This window comes from Actinia tenebrosa, unplaced genomic scaffold, assembly GCF_029948245.1.
Source record: "Actinia tenebrosa isolate PJP-AT-01 unplaced genomic scaffold, QUT_ActTen_1.0 PGA_scaffold12__29_contigs__length_12842862, whole genome shotgun sequence".
Lineage (NCBI taxonomy): Eukaryota > Metazoa > Cnidaria > Anthozoa > Actiniaria > Actiniidae > Actinia > Actinia tenebrosa.
Window position 1 is genome coordinate 6,399,391 of NW_028292572.1, and position 24,840 is coordinate 6,424,230.

General features: G+C 40.8%; 1 protein-coding gene and 1 long non-coding RNA gene across 2 annotated transcripts in view; one reads left to right on the top strand and one right to left on the bottom strand.

Annotated features, from left to right (window-relative positions):
• Nucleotides 1–891: 891 nt before the first annotated feature.
• Nucleotides 892–24,840, top strand: part of LOC116301966 (uncharacterized) — a 62,217-nt gene continuing 38,268 nt past the window's right edge. Inside the window, exons 1-5 of the mRNA XM_089027964.1 lie at nt 892–994; nt 5,089–5,160; nt 5,571–5,642; nt 6,734–6,799; nt 7,068–7,142. Of these exons, the coding sequence (XP_088884090.1) occupies nt 900–994; nt 5,089–5,160; nt 5,571–5,642; nt 6,734–6,799; nt 7,068–7,142 (380 nt within the window). The 5' untranslated portion in view covers nt 892–899. The remainder of the gene's footprint in view (nt 995–5,088; nt 5,161–5,570; nt 5,643–6,733; nt 6,800–7,067; nt 7,143–24,840) is intronic.
• LOC116298695 (uncharacterized) overlaps nt 9,980–24,840 on the bottom strand; it is a 33,353-nt gene continuing 18,492 nt past the window's right edge. The window contains exon 3 of the long non-coding RNA XR_016119403.1: nt 9,980–10,322. This is a non-coding gene — a long non-coding RNA (uncharacterized LOC116298695). The remainder of the gene's footprint in view (nt 10,323–24,840) is intronic.

The following is a 24,840-nucleotide window of genomic DNA, read 5'->3' on the forward strand; positions in this document are numbered from 1 at the left end:
TAGCATAGCTTACTATGGATCGGTCTAGCTTGATGTTGAATGGAATAGCTTACTATGGATCGGTCTAGCTTGATGCTGAATGGAATAGCTTACTATGGATCGGTCTAGCTTGATGCATTAATGTGTTCGTGCTGTTTATGCAGTAAAAAATAGATAAATAAAGCGGACTCGTAACACGCTTAATTTCATAAATTTATTTTAAAATTAGAAATGATCATTTAGAAGTATTAAATTGATAATAACTTTTTTTAACTGGTATCTATTTGGTTGTGTCTTATATTGTAATATCAATAAGCGGATCTTATAACGTGAAAATTTTGTATGAAGATCGAAAGTAGGAGAGCCATTTGGAAATATTTTTCAATGCGATGAATGATATCTAACTTGTTTTGCAAATTTTAAAGTAAGAAACTATTAGAAAGTGCCTTTTTGCTATTTAGCGCACCTAAACAACGCAGGGATCTCAATAAACCGCGCGGTTATTGGCAGTGGCAGGATACTGGACCAGGTGGCAGGATACTGGATCTCCAAACCACTTCGTTAAAACTGCGATGCAAACCAAAGACAAAGGATACAAATGACAAATTTGTTCTTATTATGTTGCAGGATAATTGCAGGTTTCAATGCATTAGCTTTTAATAAAAGGGAGTTACGATGATTTTTAGCTGAAGTGTCAGGACACCGGGCCACACACACTGTATATCAAAAACAGATGTTAGCTTATCCGGCGTAGTAACAGTAACTAGGGAGGTAGAAAAATGAATGTGGGATTGGCGTCATAGACATTTTCGATTTACTTGTAGATGTAATGGATGCTTGAAAACTACCTATATTGGCACTATTCACTGACTATAGTATACCAAAATAATTTAAGAATAAACAGTTATAAGTTGTCTTAGATGTGTTTTTTCGTATTATTCAGGCGTCTTTCAAACAATCGTATTGAAGATGTTGCGGTTGGACTTTTCAAACATCTCAAAGGACTTCACACCTTGTAAGCACATCGTTATATTTTCTATAGTATTTTTATTAAGGCTAACCCTTTAGTATTTTTTGTCCTCTGAGGAAATGAATTGTAAACTTTCCCCCAACACCATACTTACACCCTAACTTTATTATAAATTATAGCATGACATGATCATAATAATATCAATATTTTTATTTGCTACTTTTACAATTTATACAATACGATGTACAATTATACATTTTGTTATAATATGTTAAAATACGAAAACATAACTTTGTTTTAACGGGGAAACGCAAACGCAATAGCCTTTTACAGTTTTCTAACTTACGGCCCCGCAAAAAAATATATTAATAGATTATTATTAGTTAAATGATATATACAATGATATATAAAACAAATACTACAATATTGGTTCGAAACACAAATATCACGTGAATTAGTATTGGAAATCGCTCGATCTCGAGTACAATTTGGAAATTAATAGACACGAGTAGTGTTTTGAAAGTTCTTGTAATTGCACGAGCCTTTAGGCGAGTGCAATTAAAGAACATTCAAAACATTACGAGTGTATATTAATTCCAAATTGTACGAGAAGACCGTGCGATTTTTTGTTTATAGTTCACTCGACAAAATTTCAGTAAAAAATGCGAAGCGACGCCGTTTATCTTTGTCTATTTGGCGGCCGATTTTCAGTGCATCGCGCAACTGAAATGCATTAAAAAGATTAGTTCTTATTAGTTTTTACGGTTTTTTTTTTTTTTTTTTTTTTTTTTTGCCGCTGTTGACATTGTTTTAGCCGTGTTTCCATAGCGACTTAATTCGGTACTCTTACGGAGTACAATTAACGCTATAATTGTACTCCTCTCGACCAATCAGAGTCGAGTAATTTTGTTGGGTGTACTATAATATTATAAATAAATAAATAACATATAGGATAAAAACCATAGACTGGTTCGAAATATAATAATTGACAATTTGTTATTTTATTGATACTTGTTTATAGGCTTTCAGATTTCTGATATTAATATTTTCGTTTTTGGCACAGCCAACATTTTTTTGTAATAATGATTGATGATTTGTTTAAAGGTAATCGTTTCTCCGGTGTTCGATGTAGTAAACGATTAATTGTTTGGAAGACAGCCTGATAATCAGATCCTGCTTCAGTTATTAGATTCGAGTAGAATTGCATTGAAACAATCCAATAAATCTAGAAGTCACCAACGTTCAGAAGTTTTTCAGAAGAGGAAACAAGTCATTCTTATAAAGAAGAAAATTCGTTGAAAAAGTCATACGTTAATCCATTTCAAATGTTTCATTTGTTTCATTTCAATTGTTTCATTTGCAGTCAGTCATGTCCTCTGGAATGGAAATCTAGTAATGTGACACCGATTCATAAAAGATCGGACGAAACTGATAAAACTAACTATCGTCCAATTTCCATTTTATCGACCATTTCCAAAATCTGCGAGAAAGTTTTATATGATCAGATATATACTGCTATTTCTCCTCATTTTTCTAACAACTTGTCTGGATTTTTAAAGGGACATTCCTGTTGTACAGCTCTAATTAAAATAATTGATGATTGGCGTGCAAGTTTAGATGATAGGAAATGAATTGTTACCATAGCAGTAGCCTTTGATTCCATCAACCATAATTTGCTTATTGCAAAGCTTAAAGCCTACGGCTTTAACACAGATGCAATTCTTCTTATGAAAGCCTATCTCCTTGGTCGCCGCCAAAGAGTTCGGGTTGACAACGTATTTTCTGAGTGGCAACCAATAACAGCTGGAGTACCTCAAGGATCCTTACTTGGACCGCTTCTGTTCAACATCTTTGTGAATGACTTGAATGACTTCATCTCTACAGTATCTCTACGTATGTATGCTGATGACACTACTGAATACTATGCTGACTACTCTCCTATGGTACTAAACTATACTATCAACAAGGAACTTAACTCCATCAAGGAGTGGGTTACTAGTAACCATCTGTCAATCAACACTGTAAAGACTCAAGCTCTCGTCATCGGAACGAACACTTACAAGTACAATCTTCTATTGGGTGATAATCCTGTGAAAATCAAGGACTCTTTAAAGATACTTGGCATTACCATTGACTCAAAATTAACTTTTGAGGAACATTTAAATGTCCAGCTTAATAAGGCTTATGCTAAGACAAACGCTTTACGTAGAATAAGACGTTTAGTTCCAGCGCATGTTATGATTCAATTATATAGGGCTTTTATTTTGCCTCATCTTGAGTATTGTAGCCCTGTGCTGGTGGGAATATCTAAGTCACTCTCAAAAAAATTAGAAGAAGCCAATTATTATATTCTTAGAACTTTATTAGGCCTATCTAAATCTAATTCTTATGACAGCATTCTTAAATCAATTAATATGCGTACCGTAGAACATAGGAGATATTTCCAAGTTTTAGTCTTACTTTTTAAATGCATCAAAGGGAATGGCCCTAGATATATTAATGACTTTTTCAAATTTCGTACAGTTAAGTATAATTTAAGAGGCTCTGGTACTAAACTTGAGCAATATTCATTTAACAGTAAATGGCGTCTTAATTCTTTTGTATCCATAGCTAGTCATCTTTGGAACAATTTACCATCTAATGCGAGAAATGCTGTTAACGTAAATAGCTTTAAGAATATCATACGTAAATTAGACTTCATACCTTTTATATATTTTAAATTTTTATTTATCATATATTGGATTTTTTTTTTTTTTTTTTTTTTTTTTTTCTTATTTCCTTTATTAACTTCCCATTGTAAATAGATATTTATCATTTCATATTTTATATTTATTGCATATATACATATATATATTATATTTTATATCACTTTAATTTAGGTTATTTCTTGATAGATTAGTGCACGTGCGCATTTTAAACGAGTATGTGAAATGCTCCTAGGCGTTATGTGGATAAATAAACTATTATTATTATTATTATTATTATAGACAACGACAATAATACGGAAAGAACACGAGCTAAAATAAAGGATTGATGCAAAATATTCGAATGATTTAAAAGAAAATGATTATAGGTTTTAAAATTTTTTATTTTATTTTTTTTTAAGTTTTTATTTTTTAGAACTTTAGTAGTGCGATTAAGATTAGGAGAATACGAGAAGAAAATAACCAGTAGGACGAAGCTTAGAGCTACCTCTAGATTTAAGATCAATCTCTGTAATTGCAAGAATATCGAGATTTTAGCCAACCACATGATCTCTGATTTCTAGAGACTTATTATTGATTGATCTAGCATTTGCAACACAGACACTTAGAAGATGAAAGGCGAAGACGAACACTTGGGAGAAGATTTTGATTTATTACGCTGGGTTTAATGCCGAGGAAAGCCACCGCGTTTTCTTCTGAAGCGGAAGATACAAAGATTTTTTAATTTGGAAAAGGCTTATGAGAGACTTGATTTAGATTAGATGTACATCCTAAATTACAAAATTCAGAGCGGATATTAGTTGCCAAAAAACAGCAGAAAATAATAGGATACGACGTTTAAAACAGATTAACGTCAAACATTCCATAAACATGGAAGACGTGGAGAAACAATGCATATATGATCAATAATTGCACGAGATTCTATTTTACTATCACATAACACATTATTATTGAGGTAAAATGAAGAATAAAAAAAGGAGAAGGAAAGAACAAAACTATAAGAGCATAGGAAGTTTGGCCGCCATTATACACACTCTTTAGCTAGAGGGATGTTACCAGTTAACTGTCCCTCTTGAAATAATGAATACCAAATTGATCAAAATGATTTATACAAACAAACGGATTTTACTTAAAGGGGACGGGCTTAAAACATGAAAACAATCAATGCAAAAAAGATCAAGTTTTACGTTGGCCAATGCACGTATTTTCCGATATAATAGCTTTGCCTAAAAGAACAAAAAAGAAATAGTTTTAAAGGGGTGGTTTGTATAAATTAACAAGTGGCCTAGCAATACAATTCTATTAAGTTGCACTTAATTATACTGTATACTTTCTCATGTTTCAGTTTTAAATTTTGTTTGTGGTCCATACTTTACGTACCATGAAGCTTCATCACCGTTTGAAGATATTCATTTTATTTGTATTTCGAATTAGGTATTTAGATGGAAACGCAATCAGGATATTGAGAAAAGGGGCATTTGAGGGACTGACATCATTGAACTTATTGTAAGTTGCCTTTACCTCGTTATTTATAAAAAACAATAGCTCGTCTTTGTGTAGGCATGAAGTTCTAATTCCATATAGTACCAGAAGTTTTAAACATGTCTAAAAGATCCTCCTGTCAGTATATAAAAATGGAGATATTTCAAATTATATGCCCTAAATCAACAGTTGTTAATAATACATAAACTATGTGGCCTATTTTTAGATTCTCAAAGGCGTTCCAAAAATAAATTAGTCTTCTGTTGAAAAAAAAAAAAAGGATAAGAAATACGTTATAAGTGGACCTGCTCTAAACTTGTCATGGTTTGACAGTTTGACGGCTTCAACTTGAGATATTTCATTGAACTCGATCAACGTACATAAAGAAAATGCTGCCATTAGACCGCTTAACCGATGTTTTCTCTTAATTTAAGGAGGTTAGGAAACAACCAAATTCATACCGCTGATCTTTATTGCTTGAATGGACTTCAACCTCTAAAGACATTGTAAGTAAAATACATGAATTATGCCCAAACAAACAATCACATTATATTTCTATTTTATAACAATCACTATTTTAGGGCTTTTCCGCGAGGTTCGCTACAACATCACCGCTATATTTACAACAACTCACATCTTGTTTGTTTGTTTGTTGTTGTGTTTTTTACGGAGGTAGGATGCCACTTACCAACCTATAAAACTGATTATAAACAAGAAAATATAAATAACTACTGCGAGTATACACATGAAAATATGGACTAGGTAAATGAAGGCACGGGCTGGCGTAGCGATTCTGAAAACACTCGCTTCTCACCAAGTCGACCCGCAAAGATCAGCTTCTAAATTACAATTTCATCGATCGGTAGCTTTTATTCAGCCTCCTACCCAGTCAACATTAGGTCTGTCACGCAACCATCCCACAAAGCCACACAACAAAAATTGCGCCCTTAGAAGAATTTTACCATGTATGCAATGCTTCCCAAACTAATGATCAAAGCTGTAATCAAAAAGAACCGATTTGCAGCTATGAAACCTTTATCATAAATCTTCCCTGGACTGGTTACGTTAAATCGTGCCATTTATGTTTCGATGTTTTGAACATCAGAAAATCCAAAAATCAAATCTGTGGTGGTATCACCACTCATCAATTTAAAGTTCCAGCCACCAAAATTTATAAACTTGGAATGTCTGCGAGTTCCTTGTCAGGCCGTGGAAAATGGTTGTATTCCAATGCCTATGGCGACATCGGAGTGTAAATAAAAAAAACCAGGTTTAACCGTTTACAAGAAAGGCCTACATTTTTAGTAACAAACTAAGCGCTTGAAATTATTGAAATCGGTTTTGAAACTAAGACGTTTAATGCTAGATTATTAAACAAACTAATCATCCGAAGTAAGGAGGCTTCCCGCCACATCTTAAGTAAACTGGGTTAATAAACTGATAATCTGGAGCGTGCTGCGAGTGCTGAAAACTTAAATGACCTGAAAAAAGTTCAAAGCACAAAGATAAGTGGGCTTGTTTTCAAGACCTTAACAATATTGTAATATCTTCTTCAATATTGTGCCATGTAACGTAAATAATGTATTCTTTTTGCCAGGACAATGAACAATAACTTTCTAACGACACTACCATACCTAGGAAACCTGACTAAACTACGAAATTTGTAAGTGGCAATAATAAGCCAGTTTTGCATTTGATACATACTGCTGTTTTGAAAGACTCATAAGCACAGGCTTAGCCTCGTTAATAAATCAGCTATTCACAGATACCATTAAAAACTCGTGGGTTTTTTTACAGTAGTTTTTAAATGATTTGCTCCTAAGCGAGGCTAAGCATGTGCAAATGAGTGTTTTATCATAAAGCAAATGGAAAGGGACTGTTATCGTTTTCATCAACTAATGAAGATTGCGTTTGTATTTATTTGCATGAAGGAGGTTGTCATTTAATTCGTTAGATCTGGACTCCCAGACAGCTGTGTTTAGAAATTTACAAACGATGGGCATTTTGTAAGTAAAGAATCTGTTTCTATTTGAGCTTTAAGGTGGGCGCTTGCTTTTGAAAAAAATACATCAAAAAGATTTAGAATCACAATTTTTAAACCGAAACTTTGATGCTGGAATTTGAAAAGTTTCAAAATCGAACATTCAATAGTCATTCAGCCACTTTTTAAAAGATCTTTACGTTCTCCTTTAGCTCAAAATATCACGCTGTAGACCTAATTGTACAGCGGATTGTGCTTAATGGAAACATTTTGCACGTTTGTTTTGACTGTTTGAACCGTTGTTAATAGAGACAATGTTTCGCCACTAATTATACACGCGTTCTCACTTGAAGTTCAAAGTTAGCATGGGCAGATTGTAAAATAAATTACCGCTCAACCAATCAGAGAACACCGTTCACACGCCTGAAATGGACTAGGTATTGTGGTCGTCGGGGGAAGAGAATTCCAATTATAAACGTACAACAAAAATATCCAATGTAAGCATTTTTCAGGGGTGGATCCAGCTTTTGAAATGAGTAGTGTTGTGTCTAGGTGGACGCTATGTTGGTACACACAATTGATTTAATATTCATCTCATTAACATACATAATTTATGCACATACATTACATCTTTCTTTAAAATATAAAAAAACAATGAATACGTATCTGTTTTGAGTTTCTGTCCCTATTTAAACAAACAGTATCCCTGTTGGGGAAAAGCTTAATGTTCAAACAACAACAATGTCAATAGCCTTTGAAAACTGCTCTATGGTCTTATATAGTCCTATAGGCGGGTCGGTTTCTTCACAACCCTACCCGATCTAGTAACAGTGGGTGGTGCACTACCATGTCCCGTCCCTTCTCCTAGACTGCTGCTGGGTTCCTTTGTGTTGACAGGGTTCTTTGTTGACTTCACTAGTGGTGTATTGGCAGGCTGTGTTGGTTGAACGATTACTTTAGATGTTGATTGCTGAGTTGGTGATGTACTTGCTGCTGCCTCAGGATGTACTGGTGATTCGTTACTTCTTGCAAGTGTTCTGTAGTCATTAGGATCCACATGATGCTTGATCTTTACTGTTTGTGAGCTCTTTATATAGTTCAGTTGCCTTCTGTTTCTCCTCTTTCTTCAATCCTCTGTTTGTACCACGTAGGAGCGGGGACTCTGGTGCTTATAAGCTACTGTTGCTGGAATCCATTTGTTGTTATGTTTCATTCTGACTACACCTCCTCTCAGCAATGCTGTCAGCTTTCTCGTGCTTCGTCTGTCACAGTTTCTCTTCTGTATGTCTTTGATCTTGTCTAGTTTTCCTTTGATCTTTGTTTGACTTTGAGGTGTTAAAAGTTCTGCTATTGTTGGAAGTGTTGTTTTCAACCTTCTGCTCATCATAAGTTGTGCTGGAGAGTAGTTACGAACTTCAAAGGTTGTGTTGCGGTAGTTGAGCAGTGCCTTGTTGAAGTCTTTTGATGTAGGCATCAGCTTTTTCTAACAGTTTGGATAGTTCTTTCAACTTGTACATTTGCTTGTGGATAGTGTGGACTTGTGGTGTTGTGAGTGAATTCGTAGTCTTTTGCAAACTGTGTAAATTCCTCAGATGCAAACTGGACCATTATCACTTATTACCTCATCTGGTATGCCGTACCTTGCAAAATGTGGTTTCAGAATGTTGATTACTGTGTTGCTGGTTTGGCTTTCAAGCTTGTCTACTTCAATCCACTTTGAGAAGTAATCTATTGTGCACAAGTACACTGTAAAAATGGTTTGGTTGAATCTACCACACAAAAATGGTTGAAAAGTGGATCTGTGGTAATCAATTGCCAATGGTTGTAATGACCATTTATTAATTGGTAGTTTTAACCATTTTAATACACCATTAATAATTGGTTATAATGACCAATTGATGGTGGTTAAATACACCATTTATAGTTGGTTATAATAACCAATTTATGATGGTAAAATATACCATTAATAGTTGGTTATAATAACCAATTTATGGTGGTAAAATACACCATTAATAGTTGGTTATTATAACCAATTTATGATGGTAAAATATACCATTAATAGTTGGTTATAATAACCAATTTATGGTGGTAAAATATACCATTGATAGTTGGTTATAATAACCAATTTATGGTGGTAAAATATACCATTAATAGTTGGTTATAATAACCAATTTATGGTAGTTTCAACCACATCATAATAGGTTATTTTAACCTATCTAGAATTGTACCATAGGTGGATCTGTGATAATCAATTTAGAATGGTTAAACTGTGTTATTTCAACCATTGTTAAATGGTTAAAAACAATTGGTAGAAATAACCGTTTTTCGAATGGTTAAATTGACAATAATTAATACATCAAACCAACTGTTTTGTTTCAACCATTGTTAAATGGTTAAAAACAATTGGTAGAAATAACCATTTCTCGAATGGTTAAATTGACACTACTTAATACATCAAACTAACTGTTTTGTTTCAACCATTGTTAAATGGTTAAAAACAATTGGTAGAAATAACCATTTCTCGAATGGTTAAATTGACAATAATCAATACATCAAACTAACTGTTTTGTTTCAACCATTGTTAAATGGTTAAAAACAATTGGTAGAAATAACCATTTCTCGAATGGTTAAATTGACACTACTTAATACATCAAACTAACTGTTTTGTTTCAACCATTGTTAAATGGTTAAAAACAATTGGTAGAAATAACCATTTCTCGAATGGTTAAATTGACAATAATCAATACATCAAACTAACTGTTTTGTTTCAACCATTGTTAAATGGTTAAAAACAATTGGTAGAAATAACCATTTCTCGAATGGTTAAATTGACACTACTTAATACATCAAACCAAAAATGGCTAACTCAAAAAATATTTATTTAAATTCTTTTCTTAAAGACAGTTATCCAAAGAAATTACAAATATATTCAGTACCACTAGGAATTTTAACTGAAAACCATCACAGGACTATAATTTCAAAACTGACAATGTTCATTAGGCTATAGCAGCTTGCATTAATAAAATAGTAGCTAGCTATAAAAGTCGGTTTAAGTAGCATTTGCAATTCTGTTGGAAGGCATTTCCAGACAACTAAGCCTTCAGCTGCCAGGCAAGCATATTGATTGAACATCTACAACAGTTTCATTTGATAATGCCGGGGTGACGTTGACTAGATTTATGTATCCTGCAGCATTCTCTTTATCCTGCAAATATTGGCAACAAATTCAAGCATTAACCAACAATTTTAAGTTTAGGTATAGCTGATGTTAAAGAAAATCATTCGCCTTTAGAGGTGTGGCTGGATTCATCGGGTCTTAAGGTAGTAGTATAGGGAATGGGGGTTCCAGCGCAATCTCAACACGGGCAAGACCCGTGTCAAAAATCCACCTACGGAAACAACCCACTCCAAGTGTGGTTGGGGGCAACAGCGCAAATATGTTAGTCTATATATGGAGTGCGAAGAATGTAAGAGAACTTTTAAGAAAGAAGCGGATTTGAAAAAGCATTTGAAAATGAAGACGAAGTGTATGAGCAGTTATGATTGTGGATGTGGTAAGAAGTTTGAGACTAAGGTTAAATTGTTTTGGCATTGTCAGGACTGTGAGTACGACTACGACGACCTAAAAAGTGCTTGGTATTAGGTATAAAATATTTCCTATTATATAGATGGAATCCCAAAGCAACTTCAGCACGGTGTCAATACCCGGTAACGGTGAGATTGACGTTAGACAGTTTTGGCGTCAGTCAGAAAGGAAGGTTAAAAGGACTCTCCGAAAAGGTATAGAAGAATTAGGAGCCCTGAAAGCGAGCATAATGGTAGAAGTAAGTTTGTCAAAAGACGAGGTAATGACGACAGCAATGTTGCGATCAAAGTCGTTAGTGATATTAGAATCCACGAATCTGGATAGGTCACTCAGTGAAGCCTTAGAAGCAATAATGGAGTCGCTGTCTAACTACACGAAAGAAGGATCGGGTTGGACAGTAGAGGAGGTTGAAGGAATAGAGATAAGTATAGCCAGGTACGTACCCATACGAGGGGGGAGTTACGTACCGCTACCAACGTGGGTAGAAAGGAAGAAGGCTATTGTAAACGTGAAGAATGAAGACAATCGATGCTTTATGTGGGCAATCAGGTCTGCACTGTATCCAGCAGAGAAGGATCCCTGTAGGACAAGTAAGTATCCCACAGATGATTTAGAGTGGGATGGTGTGGAATTTCCCATGCAGTTGATAGACATCCCCATATTTGAGGAAATAAACGATCTAGCAATTAACGTTTACGGAGTCAGAGAGCAGACGATAGTACCGTTAGTTCTGTCAAAAAGTAAAGGAGAGCGCGTACATTTATTCTACCACGGCGGACACTACTCATGGGTTAAACACATTAGCAGACTATTCTACAGACATACTAAGCACAAAGGTAAAAAGTACTTCTGCGACTGCTGCTTGCTGTCATTTACATCCTTAAATACCCTAAAGAAACACGATGAGATCTGCCGCGGAGTCGAAGAAGTGGCGCAACGGATCCAGATGCCCACCAACAAAGAGCTTTCATACGCAGACCATCAAAAGCAGATGCAAGTGCCTTACGTGATATATGCAGACTTCGAAGCGTTGATAACTAAGGAAGAGCAGAAACGTGGTGCCACGAATAAGGTAGGATTACACGAGATCTGCTCCTTTGGTTACATAGTAGTCAGATCAGACGGTAAAGCAAACCCTCCTGTGATTTACCGAGGTAAGAACGCAGCTAATGAGTTTCTAGAAGCATTGCGAGAAGAGGAGGGGGAGATAAGAGAACAATTAAGACGTCCAAAGAAGATGGAATTTACCAAAGAGAACCAGGAGGCTTTTAACAAGGCAAAAAAATGCCACATTTGCCAACATACGCTTCTTCAGTTTGGAAGACGAGCCAAGAAAGCGTGGGATGAAGATGGAAAGTATCTAGGAGAAGCTCATTTTAAATGCGGGAAGTATGCTAAGAAAGGTGAGAAGCCGGGAAAGCCCTCCACGCACTGCATTCACTGCCACAAAGCATTTGTTGAGGATTTCTATGTGGATAAGGTTAGGGATCACTGCCACATCACGGGTAAATACAGAGGAGCGGCTCATTGGAAATGCAATATAAACTTCAAAGTAAATCCAGACATGGAGATTCCGGTGTTCTTTCACAACCTCCGCGGTTACGACTCCCATTTGCTACTACAAGGAACAGACGGCTCCGACGTCAAATGCATACCCAACAACAAAGAGCGCTACATGTCCGTAACTGTGGGTAAGCTAAAGTTCTTAGATTCGCAGCAGTTTATGGCGGACTCCTTAGCAAACCTCGTAAAGTATAACACCAACTTTCCCATTTCCAGTCAATACGGCGCGGAAAGGAAAGGAGTCTACCCATACGAATACATGGACTCCTGGGATCGATTCAAAGAACCCCTACCACCCAAAGATCGCTTCTACAGCACCCTAAACGAGTCCGGTATAAAGGATGAGGAGTACCAGCATGCGTTAGACGTGTGGGAAAAGTACTCCTGTGAGAACATGGGTGACTACCACGACATCTACCTAAGGTCTGACGTAGTGCTGCTCGCAGATGTTTTCCAAAGCTTCAGAAAGATGGCTATGGAATATTACGGATTGGATCCCGCTAATTTCTACACGGCTCCTGGGCTCAGCTGGAGTGCTTTGTTAAAGAAGACAAATGCGCAGTTGGATCTCCTAACGGAGTACGACATGTATCGGTTTATGGAAGACGGTATTCGTGGCGGCGTATGCGGACCCAGCCGACGTTACGCCCGCGCAAACAACCCCTTAGTAGAGCACGACCCAGAGAAACCAACCACATACATTTACTACCTGGATGCGAATAACCTTTATGGTTGGGCAATGTCACAGTACCTACCTGTGAGAGACTTCGAATGGGATCCAGTGAAGCCGATAGACTTCTACATGCAGGTAGGAAAGGAGGAAGACAAGGGTTACGTCTTAGAAGTGGATCTGGAGTACCCAGAGCACCTGCACGACGAACACAATGAGTTCCCCTTAGCACCAGAAGCGATAGAGATACCATTTAAGCAGCTAAGTCCGCTGCAAAAGCAAATGTGCCCTGGTTACAAACCGTACAGGAAACTAACTATGAACCTGATGGATAAGAAGAAGTATGTGGTACATTACCGCAACCTGCAGTTCTACGTGCGACACGGAATGCGCGTAGAGAAGATCCACAGAGTCCTAAAATTCACGCAGGAACCCTGGATGCGCCCCTACATTGACTTTAACACGCAAAAGCGTACCGCAGCGAAAAATGACTTCGAGAAAAACCTCTTCAAACTGATGAACAACAGCGTGTTCGGAAAGACAATGGAGAACATCCGCAAGCGCGTAAGCGTAAAAATAGTCAGCACCAAAGAGGAAGCAGAAGCATACGTGTCACAGCCAGGCTTCGTTAGATACGTAGAAATGCTGAACTTCTACGTGATTCACATGAAAAGGGCAAACCTCTTACTAAACAAGCCCGTTTACACAGGCTTTACGGTGCTGGATCTATCGAAGCTGCTTATGTACGAGTTCTACTACGATAAGCTTAAGCCAAAGTACGGAGACCGCTGTCGCCTCCTGTACACAGACACCGACTCCCTAATTCTAGAAGTGCAAACGGAAGACGTTTACAAAGACTGCCTCCCCGACATAGACGAGTACGACACCAGCGGTTACCCGAAGGAGCACTTCCTTTACTCTGCGAAGAATAAGAAGGTAATTGGGAAGATGAAAGACGAAATGTTAGGAAAACCCATCGTGGAATACGTGGGTCTGAAACCAAAGATGTACAGCGTGCTAAAGTTAGACGGCGTAGAAAAGAAAGCTAAAGGCGTAAAAAAGTATGTGGTTAAGAAGGACATTACGCACGAGTCCTACCTCAACGTATTACGAACACGCAAGGAACAGCGGCATAAGATGAACAGCCTGCGCAGCTATGGTCATCAGATACATAACGTCACGCAGGAGAAGGTGTCACTGTCTGCATTTGACGGTAAGCGATGGATGTGTGATGACGGAGTGTATACGATAGCATTCGGACATCACACGATAAGCAGTTCTTCTTTGACGAACCCACGCGTGGGACCATCATGAAGATAATACAAGATGGGCTGACCCTTCTTAGCTATCGCACTTCGGATCTGATAAGTTTCCAAAGACCAATTAGGATCCGTAGCTCTTTTGGATCCTCCTTCTAATTCACCCGGTCCGTAGAGATATCGTACCGCGACATTACCTAATCTCTTCTCCTGGGGGAAGACCGCCCTCGAACTTCTGACGTAGGACTTGTGTTCCACGTGTTTCTTTTTTATGGCATCTCTGGGTTTTATTCCTGTAGCCCTGGCCGCCTCGTTGTTCAAAGCCGCGACGACCTGGGGGAGCCTCTGGGTCCATTCCCTGTTGCGTTTGGAGGGATCTTCCAGCTCTTTCCAATACTGGTACCCAAAGAGGCGCTCGGCCAAGGTCTTATTGAATCTTTCGACGATGCTCTGACCCCTGTGGTACTCTGCTTTAGCTCTCCTAATCTTAGTGCTGTGGTCTTTCAGGGTCTTAGTAACCACGCCCATAAACTCTGTTCCCGCATCCACTTGCAGCAGCTTAGGCCATTTCAAGACGCGCTTATAAATCCTACCTAGGGCTTCTGCGACTTCCCCAGAATCCTTGCTGGTTATAGGTTCGGCGTCCTTGTATCTGCTTGCGATATCAACTACGGTCAAAGCGTATCTATAGGTCTTTTTTCTCACCTTATCGTGCGGCAAGAAAAGCAAATCCGCCTGATGAACTTCATTAGGGGTATTTACGGTAAAGCTGGGCCTGGGAATGTACTTCGGCACGGGAAGATAAACCTGCCAGAGGGTTTGTTTTCTTAGCCAGTTCTTAGCCGTTTCGTCTGATACCCTGGCCGCGGTCGCGAGTTTCTTGATAGCTGACGCTCCTTTCCAATAGCCTTCAGGCCCATAGTAAATCCTTTTGAGTTTGTCCTCTACGCGGCCCATTATATGAATTCCAAAACAAGATTGATCTTGCGTCCGTTAAAATCCACCGTCTTTCCGTCCACTTTAATGGTGATGTTTATGCTTTCTACCAAATTAGACAAGTCATAGCTCAAAGAAATGGGAGTGTATTCTACTGGGTCAAATGGATTACCTTTGGGTAGAAACTTGGACATAAGAGAAGACTTTTCTCCATTGTTGTAACTATGGACCAAGTCGCAATAGACTTCGTAAGAGGATGCGACTTTCCATTTTACATCATATGTACTGCCGCTATTTATCGTGGTACTAGTAAGGCCCAGGAGTTCTACCAATGAACTGTCCTTCAAATTAGCGCTTCCATTATTTTTCTTAAATGTCATTTCATGGGGTAATCCTGTGGTAAGAGTATATCCGTGCTTTGCTAGCTCCTTAGCCAGTGTTATAGGTGTGTATTGGGAATCTGGTATTTTTAGTTTGGCGGCATTGTCAACGACAAAGCCATCAATTAAATTATACCAAGAATTGTACAAAGAGCAACTAACCAACCGAACCCTTTCCGCGCGGATGGGAGGATTCAGATAAGTGGTAAAGTCATTCTTGTCGCTTTCCAAAAAGACGATCATTATATTAGATACGCCAAGGCCACGCCTCCTGCCAGCCCTGCGACTCCTACAAAGACCAATTCATTGTCTTTTTGTTTCTTAGAAGGCTGGTAGTAATTCTTGAACTGAGGCTTTCTTAACCTAAAGTCGGGGTGCGCCTGTGCATAAAGTCTAAAGGCGTAGTCTGTGTTTTCGAAGTTCTTATCCGCCTGCATTTTGTCTTGGTAGTTCTTGTCCAACCAATCCCTGTAAGCTTGTCTTTTTTCATTCCAAGCTGCCACGTCCCGCTGATATTTCTCCAGCGCTAAGTCGTGTCTTTTCCTTTCGGCGTTAGATTCTGCGTTTCTATCACCGCTAACTAATTTATCCAGATATCTACCACCATAATTAGCCCCTGTAAATGCTAAAGCTGCAATGACTCCACCTGCGACTAAGCTAACCATTATACATTAGGTAGGTACTTTTCCTTCCGTAGGTAATCCTTTACCATGATAGCCCCGCCTACGGCAGCGGTCATTTTAGCGAAATTAGCGAAGCTCTTGCTTGGGTCTTCAGTAAAGTCTTCTTTGAGCACTTTCTTACCTACCCAACCAATACCCGCAACAATAGAAGTAATGATAGCTGCTTCTTCAACAGTTTTCAACAACGCGGTCGACATTATATTACAAAGCGAGAAGGTTACTCCATTTCAGGGATCTTACTCTTTTTCGTCTCTACAGGTGCGTGATATGTTGCGGCCTCCCACTTTACTTTTGGCTTCGTAGCCCGCCATTGTAAGTAAAGGCTGCCTGCTGCTATAGCGACTCCTAACGCGCCAATGACGTACCCAGGATTGATAAAGGATTCCTCTTCCTCCACCTTTTCCTCCTTCTTTGCTTTGTTCTTTTTATTCATCTCCGCGAGCTTCTTTCCGGCAGCGACTCTGCCCGGAGATTTAGCCTTGGTAATCTTGGTATCTTCTACGGGAGGTTGTTCTTCGGTGTCACTCATCTTATATTAAGGGACTTGAAGGACTTGACAAGTAACTTGATGACGACTTGACAATGACTTGGCAATGACTTGACAACGACTTGACTAAGTACTTGAGAATGACTTAAGGACGACTTGACTAAGTACTTGAGGTGACTTGACAACGACTTGACTAAGTACTTGAGGCGACTTGACAACGACTTGACTAGGTACTTGGGGCGACTTGATCATCAGCAAGTGCCGCCTGGAAGACCTTTTCGACTTCTCTGTCCTTCTTGAAGTCCTTCCAAGATGTTCCAAAGAAACCTAGTACCTCCTTCAAGTCGACATGCTGAGCTACGTGCAAAGCCGCAGAGGCGACTGCCATTAACTTACCGCACTTCAAAGACAACCACCCGCAGGTTATCTTAAGTTCTTGGGCGATGACATAGTCCTCGCTAATGTCCTTCCGTAGTTGCTCCACGTCGTCTATGGGCAGCGTAAGTCCAAGTAATTTAGTCGCGAACTTAATAGCGGAATCTGCTACGGCGTCCGTGATCTTACTTGCAAGGGCGGCCTCGTACCTCTTATGGAACTTCTTAACCTCCTCTTCCGACAACTTATTAACCTGCTCATGGGTAAGTTCCTTGCCTATCATTTCTTTGCACTTCCCAGAAGACACCAGGATGTTAAGTTGTTCCTTAAGGTTACTTTCATCTAACTGTGTGGGGACTTCATCTAAGAGCTGCTCAATCTCCATATACATTAACGTCATAAGGAAACCTCAAAGAGAAAATCATTTTGGAATGTTGGTGCGTCTTTAAATGCCGCATGTATTCGTGCAGCTGTTCCTTGCTTATCTCACCGCCGTAGTCGCTTAAAATGGTTTCCAGGTCAGACTTGCTCGGAGTATAAAATACTACGAGAGAGCCTATGTTTTCCCTAAAGGGCTTAGAGACGCTGGTAAGCTGCTGCGAGAGCAACCAAACGCTGATATTGTCGTGTCTACCGCTGAAGGCGAGCTTCACTAATTCAGAGGTGCGCCTTTTTACGTCGTCCCCACAGGCAATGTCATCCAGTATGAGTAAAGTCTGCGTACTCGCTCGTCGAGCCTCGTGAGATGAGAATTGCTTGTGCCAGAACTTCAAATGGCTGGATAACTCGTTAGGATCTAAGATATCTACGAAGAAGTCATCATCTTTCACTCCTATACCCGTCCAGGTGCGGTTATTCACATAGGTGGGGCATAATAGCACTATGTAGTCAAAGCGGTATCTAAAGGATCCTAATAGCTGCTCTACCACGAACTGGGTCTTTCCGCAGCCGGTGGGTCCTACTATCAGAGCATTGCAGGGAATATGATTCGGATCCATTATATATACAATGGAACCAGTGGAAGCAGTAAGAAGGATCGCCGGCGACGCAAAGGATAAAAAAGACACCATAGAAATGCAAAGGGAGGAGATAGACCGGTTAAAAGAGCGCGTACAGGAATTGTACGATGAAATGTGTGGTCTGAAGCGCGCGGAACGGTTTGGCGCGCTTTTGACAATGGCGACGTGGGCTAAGGAGTCCATTAAGGACTTCATTCGATATCCCCCATAGATATATGGACTGCATTACGTGCGAACTACCTGCTGACTGCATCATCGTTACCCCTCCGACGCCTCGTAAGAAACACAGCTGCTGTCACTGTAATAAGGTATTCTCTGAAGAAGACTTCGTTGGACATTGGTGTCCCGCGGATACTAAAGCACAAAGGACTTTAGACGACGTTCGAGAAGAGTAAGAGGTCGCAAAGAAGATCTTACTAAGCCCCAGCAAGAGGAATTAGCATAGGTCTTTCTTTTTTATTGTTATTTTGTTAAATGCTGCAAAGAGGTCTCAAGTAAGGACCTATTTTTTATTGTTATTTTGTTAAATCATCGTAATCGAAGAATGGTTAACATGATTATCTTTTTGCTGGTTTCAACAATGAGAAAGAATGATACCTCATCTTTTAATGGGGGTTTAACAAAATAACAAGAAATAATAGACCCTATCCTAAAACCCTCTTACAGGGTTTAACAATTTAACAATAAAAAATAAGGTATATATAATGAAGTGCGTGCAATGTGATAGAGCTTTTAGTAGCAAGCAGCGACTGCAATACCATCTTTCCAAGAAAGTCTGTCAGAAGACCATCAGCACTGTTTGCGGTGACTGCGGTAAGGAACTGTCCACAGTACAGGCCCTACGATATCACCGCGAGCATAGAGTCTGCCTTAAAGGCCATTGCCGCCGATGCGATGAACCCCTCTTCGAAGAAAACTGGCATAAGTACCGCTGCCGTCGCTATGACCTCACAGATGTGGTCTGCGAGACCCACGGCGATTTAGCAGAGCGATGTTGCCCCCTTGAAACCGGCCGGGTGCTCACGCGACGTAAGAAGGAGATCGACGAAGACTTCGTATGCTTCGACGACTATGAGGGTGTAAGGTGGGAGAATAGGGAACACTGGGATGGCATCTGCGACCGATGTGGCTGTATACGTAGCGGCCAACATATTTGGTGCTGCCTTTACGATGGCCCTAAGCCCTTAGATCATTATCTGTTGGTAAGAAAAGAGTGGAATCTACTTAAGGTATAATGTTACCTTACATCGCAGCGTTCCTAGGAGGCGTGACTATTACCTTATCAGCGTATGAAATGGCGGAAAAAATGAGGGCAGACACAGCAGATGACTACTTATCCGCCCATGAAGAGGATTAGTCGCACAACGGATTATCCTCCGCTCGACGTTCGATGTCAAACTTCCATCGGCCGTTTACCTTACCATGACTGCGTAGGTGTGTATATTCTTCACCCTGCAGTATGTATCTCACACAGTCAGGCGCCCAAAGGCTGTATTCCTGACCGTCGCGTTCTAAGACCAACCTCAAACGGTCGATGTCTTCGAATGCGACGTAGTTTTTTATTCGGTATGAAACGCCTTGCAGCAGATCTCGCCAGTATGTTTGTTTAAGAATCATTATACCTATGGAATATCTTAAGGTGCGTGCTTAAGGTGTTGGGGCCTTTGAAGGCCTTTACGCACCAAGGACAAGGGGTACGTACGTCGGCCATGTACTCGGCTATTTCCCTGGTCAGCATATCGTAATCATTGCTTACGATGGTCAGGTAACCATTCTCTTCGAATCTTTCTAACATCACCTTTTGTTTGTCGGACAGGACTCCGTTGCCTTTAGGTGTTTTCAGTTCGATGCACAGCCCATTATATTTTTTATGACTGTTGAGAATCAACAGGTCGGGTTGCCCTGCCTGGTAGCCCTTCTGCCAGCATTTAATGCGCTTATTTGAGGTGTCTTGCAGTTCTCCTAAGCCAGGGACTATGATTGCATATGGGTAGAACCTGCGAACGTTGTATACGACCCGATTACGTAGGTCAGACTCGGTCTCTATTTTAAACTTCATCTTATTTGGGCTATTGAAGCGCTTCTCCAGCTCGTAGTTACCATTCTTTCTAAGCGCAGGTAGGACTTCCTCGAAGACCCAGCTACGCAGCTCCACTGCTTTAGGTAGCTTGGAGCTAAATATCAACTCATACAACCCAGGTTCCGAAATGAACACGGATTGTGGGTGGATAGTAGAAGGGGAACGGTTTGGGACCCCTTGCATGTCAACCCATCTTTTCTGGTATTTTTCGGAGACATGATCCCTGATGGCCTTCTTGGTGTTCTCGTAATCTAACGCCGCAGCCACCTCCTTTGCTTTGAAATACAATTGGTCGCCTTGCACTAGGCATTGCAGTTTGGTTGTCGTCGTTTTCAAATACGCGAAGCATTATATATGTAAGGAATATTCTTTATCCTTGGCTCAAGGAACTCGAGTCTAGTAGGCAACGCTTTTTAGCTGATTCATTTCTACACTCAGTTGCGCGTCTGAGACTACGAAGATATATGCGTTGATCTTAGTAGTGTCGCTGGCGTCTTTGGTGCGCTTGATCTCCAACGTAATACCGTCCTGGGTATTTACCAGCCGCAATCCCTGTCCATGTAGGTCTTCGTCGTTCGTCGTGCGCATGTCGATCCACAGCGCATACTTATCCTTAAAGAATTCCTCGGGGCTAATTTGGTCGCCAAACTTACGTGCGACTTCCCGGTACATATCCGCGGGCTTTATCCCTTGTGAGTAAACCTTATTAGGCACTCCGTTAATGCTAACGCCTACGTTAGTGATGTTAGGATTAAAGAACGCCTCAGAGTCACGCAATCCTGCCGTGTATGTCTTTGCGAACAGCAACATTATCCCTGTAAGGCTGCGCCTGGGAAGGTTAATGCTTTGGTTGATGACCTCTTCGACGTTATTTGTAAAGCTGAACGTCTTGTACATCACGACGTGATCGTAAAGGAAAGCCTTCCCGGAGCTGTATTCCATACCGGCGCTACGTGCTAAGTCTTCGCTGTATACCGTTTCGTACTGCAGCTCTAAGTTAGTAACGGAGTATGGGTGGACGGCTGAGGAACTTACGTCCTTTCCCTGTAGGATGTTCGTAGTGTCTGCTAGGGTTACTTCGAACTGCAGCTCGCTTAGCTGCCTTGGGTAGTATGCACCGTGGTTCGTGATAACTTCGAAATCTAATGGAACTACATGCTTAGTACCATAAGCCGTCTTTATTTCGTCTTCTCCCTGAGGCGCCAGAGGTTGCGCTTCTTACCTTGCGTTATAGCATCACTGGCGATTCCCTGCTCTATCCTTTGCGCGCGGTCAAATGCAGTCAACCATAAGTCTTTGTACGTGGTATACAGATCGTACCTATTTAAGTCCAAGAGGGATTCCCCTGCGAACTTCACCCGCATCTTTGAGACAATGTTGCGGCCAAGGTCGTTGACAACGTGACGCGCGTCCGCAGTGCTTGGTTGTATTGCTAGGTCAAACCTTAACGCCAAGGTACCAGGAACTAACACTAGGTTATCCGTTAGGCGGGGCACGCCTACGTACAGGGTTTCCCCTGGCTTAGCGCTAGAAGGCGTGAATGTAACCCGGTGAAAGTTGCGTTTCTGCTTTCAGTCCGCCAACCTGCTTAGGTAATACGTTGGGGTTTAACTTTGAGCTTATCATATATAATGGAAGTAGAAGGAACGGATTTTGACCCCCTTACTGGAGGAAGGTCAAGCAGATATTAACGACGACGAATACGACGCATGGACTAAAGGCGCGGAAACCGACCCCCTGATCTACGACGCAGCCTTAAGAGACAAGTTTGGTAGTAGGTGGAGGAGGGTCAAGGCACATTAAATCGTAGTTTCACACGAAAAAAATCCATACAAAACCGTTCCAGAATTTTTGCAAATGGATTACGTAGTAGGCCCAGGCGGCGACATTCCTGAAGCCCCGGCCGCGCTGCATGGCTTAGCAGGGTTCAGGAGCAAATGGACGAATCCATGGAAGAAACCCCGGACGACTTTGATAGGATCAAGGAAGAATTCCCAAACTGGGATCCAAACAAGTCCAAGTAATGTTTGACGCGGATAACGAATGGGGCAGGGAAAGTCATAGTAGCAAGGTTTAAATAGGTCTAATGCTCATCCATACGTCATCAGGGACATAAATGGTAAATACTACGCAGATAAAAATATTCCTTCAACCCTTAGAAAGGCATTAGGAGAACCCAACTTACCCGAAAGAATGAAGAGAAATAGTGAGAATATTGACGAAGCCGTCGAAAGAGTTAAGACCCTAATGCAGCGGCAACAAAAAAGGCCTTGAGGCGATAAGGGAAGTAGAAGAGCTAAAGCAGGCGATGGAGGAAAGGGAAGCAGATTACATGCGGCAAACCCGACTACTCCTTGATGCTCGAAAGAGAGAACTTGATGATAAAAACCAAAGAATAACGGAAATGAGAGAGAACGAGAAGGAAATGCCTTACGTGAAAGAGACCAAACCCGACACGCCTTCGAACTTGCCCTGCAAGACCTAGACATAGCAAGGAAGAAGCTAAGAACTTACGTACCACCATAGAGGGTTCTTTAGAGGAACGGCGGCAGTTGGTTGCCGAAATCAACACTAAAGAGGAGCAAATCCGGCAAAGAGATCGGTCCATCGAAGACCTGGAGGGGCAAATAGAGCGGCAGCAGGAAATAATCAATGACCAGGCTCTTACTGAAGAGGAAAGGGAGGCCAGCTCAAAGAAAACTAGAAACTCTTCAGGGTGAAGTTGCGGAATTACAGGCGCAAAAGGAAAACCTGGAAAGAGAATTGGGGCTTACCGCCAAGGAAAAGATAAAAAGAGCCCCTTTTGAAGTATGGCGTTCCACTGGGCATTTGCGGCCGCTATTTCAAGCGTAGTAGGAGTTATCCTATCCGCGCTTAAGGCTACAGGTGCAGGCGTAAAGAAATTTAGGTAAGGGACTAACGGACTTGGGGAAAAAGATGCAGCCGGTCTTCCTGGGCTGCTGGGTTCGGTTGTTTCCTTGAGCACTTAGGGCCGGCGGCCGCGGCGAAATGTGTTGAAGTTTGTAGGGACAAATCTGGATATTAGTGAGCTATTGGGGGTGGTCATCATGAAGAAGATGAAGGATTCTCTATCATCGGACGGTTGGTCCCTGCTTTGAGGCTATGAAGAGGTATTAGCACCGCCCTGGCATAATTTGGAAAACCAAAACGGCAACACACTCATGCGTAGAAATGGGCTTATGACTCCAGGCTGCATTAGCGGGCCTGCGCCCTATGCCGATTTATCCCAAAACTTGCCGTATCAGAGTGACTTGCAACTTAGCATATTTACAATTGGCTAGCATATGAAAAGTTACTGGCGTTAGGTCTTCAGTGGACCTAGTGTAGGCTCCATCGAAAATGGGTAACTTTCCTGGTGTTCGTTTGAAGTTTCGATAAGGAAGCAGGGGCTTATTATTCTCATCGATAAGCTCTAAACCCCACATTGCATGCGTATTTGCAGTAATGCTAATAGTGCGCAAAAATGACCAATGCAGTGCCCCCACTCAACCCACAGTCCCAACGTCATGCAGCGCCGCGTTGTCATATCCCTCTTCATCTAAGCGTGCCGGTTATTAAACGCGTTCCCTCACGTATGGATTCATATATTACAGGGAACAAGTTCCCTTATTAGGGCCATTACCAGTCCCAAGTGCTGATGGTCATGTGGTTATAAGACAGTATTCCTTTGATTTTCTAGGCTATTTATGCAAACACTCCTAGTGTCATCATATATTATATCAGTTACCTTTCCGTGGCAATCAGCAACCCATTGGGGGAAAGTCCAAACGGAACGATTCTCAGAAAGCTATTCGTGGCGGCTCTATGAGAAATGCGTAGGCCCCTTTGTGTGTTTGTCACTTCGCGCGCCATGGGCCGTGTAATACTCCATTCGTCGTCACATAGAGTAAGACAATCGATTAATGCCTACATTCGCATGCTACCGGCCCAAAAGAAATGCTGCATAATATCAATTTCTTGACTGAGTAGTTCAATCTCACAGACATCCCTTCTTTGGGTGACGTCCACCCAACGATGCATCTGGTGTTGTAGTTTTTCTCGCCTGCTGTAAGTCGTATGACGCAATCTACTCAGCTACGTAGGCGGTGGTTAATCGCAATATTAATAGCTCTTTTCGACCATGCTGCAGCTGCTAAGCGCCTTCCCCTCCTCCTTTAGAAGTTCTATGGTCATATTCTCTCAGCTGGTATCGCAGGTCGGACCTGCTTTGAGGTTTCTTAACTACGAGGTAGCTTCGTTAGTGTGAATTTTTGGCTTCTCTACGATAGTGAGGAATGTTCCCTAAGGTTGTCAGAGTTCAGTCGTTCACCCCATTTTTTAACTGTCAATCCTTCGTAGCTCGCTGCAGTTTATTGTTGTATCCTATCTACAGAACCAGTATTTAAGATAAAATTACTAGGCATTAAACCAACAACCCGGGGCTACTGCATAGTCCAAACCTTCGCCTTAGAATTTGTATAGATAGTTGGTAACACCGCTGTACGCCCATTGCTAATGTCGCCCCCAAATCGAACTGTGCGAAAAGAATAAATCAAGCTTGGGCTCGCGTCTCTTCTGCGGAGACAGGTTATTCCCCACTATGCTAGAATGGGTGTTTACCTGAGCCTCAAGGATATTGAATACAAGTAGCTTCTATGCTGCGGTTCAAACGGCAGGCCGGCTTT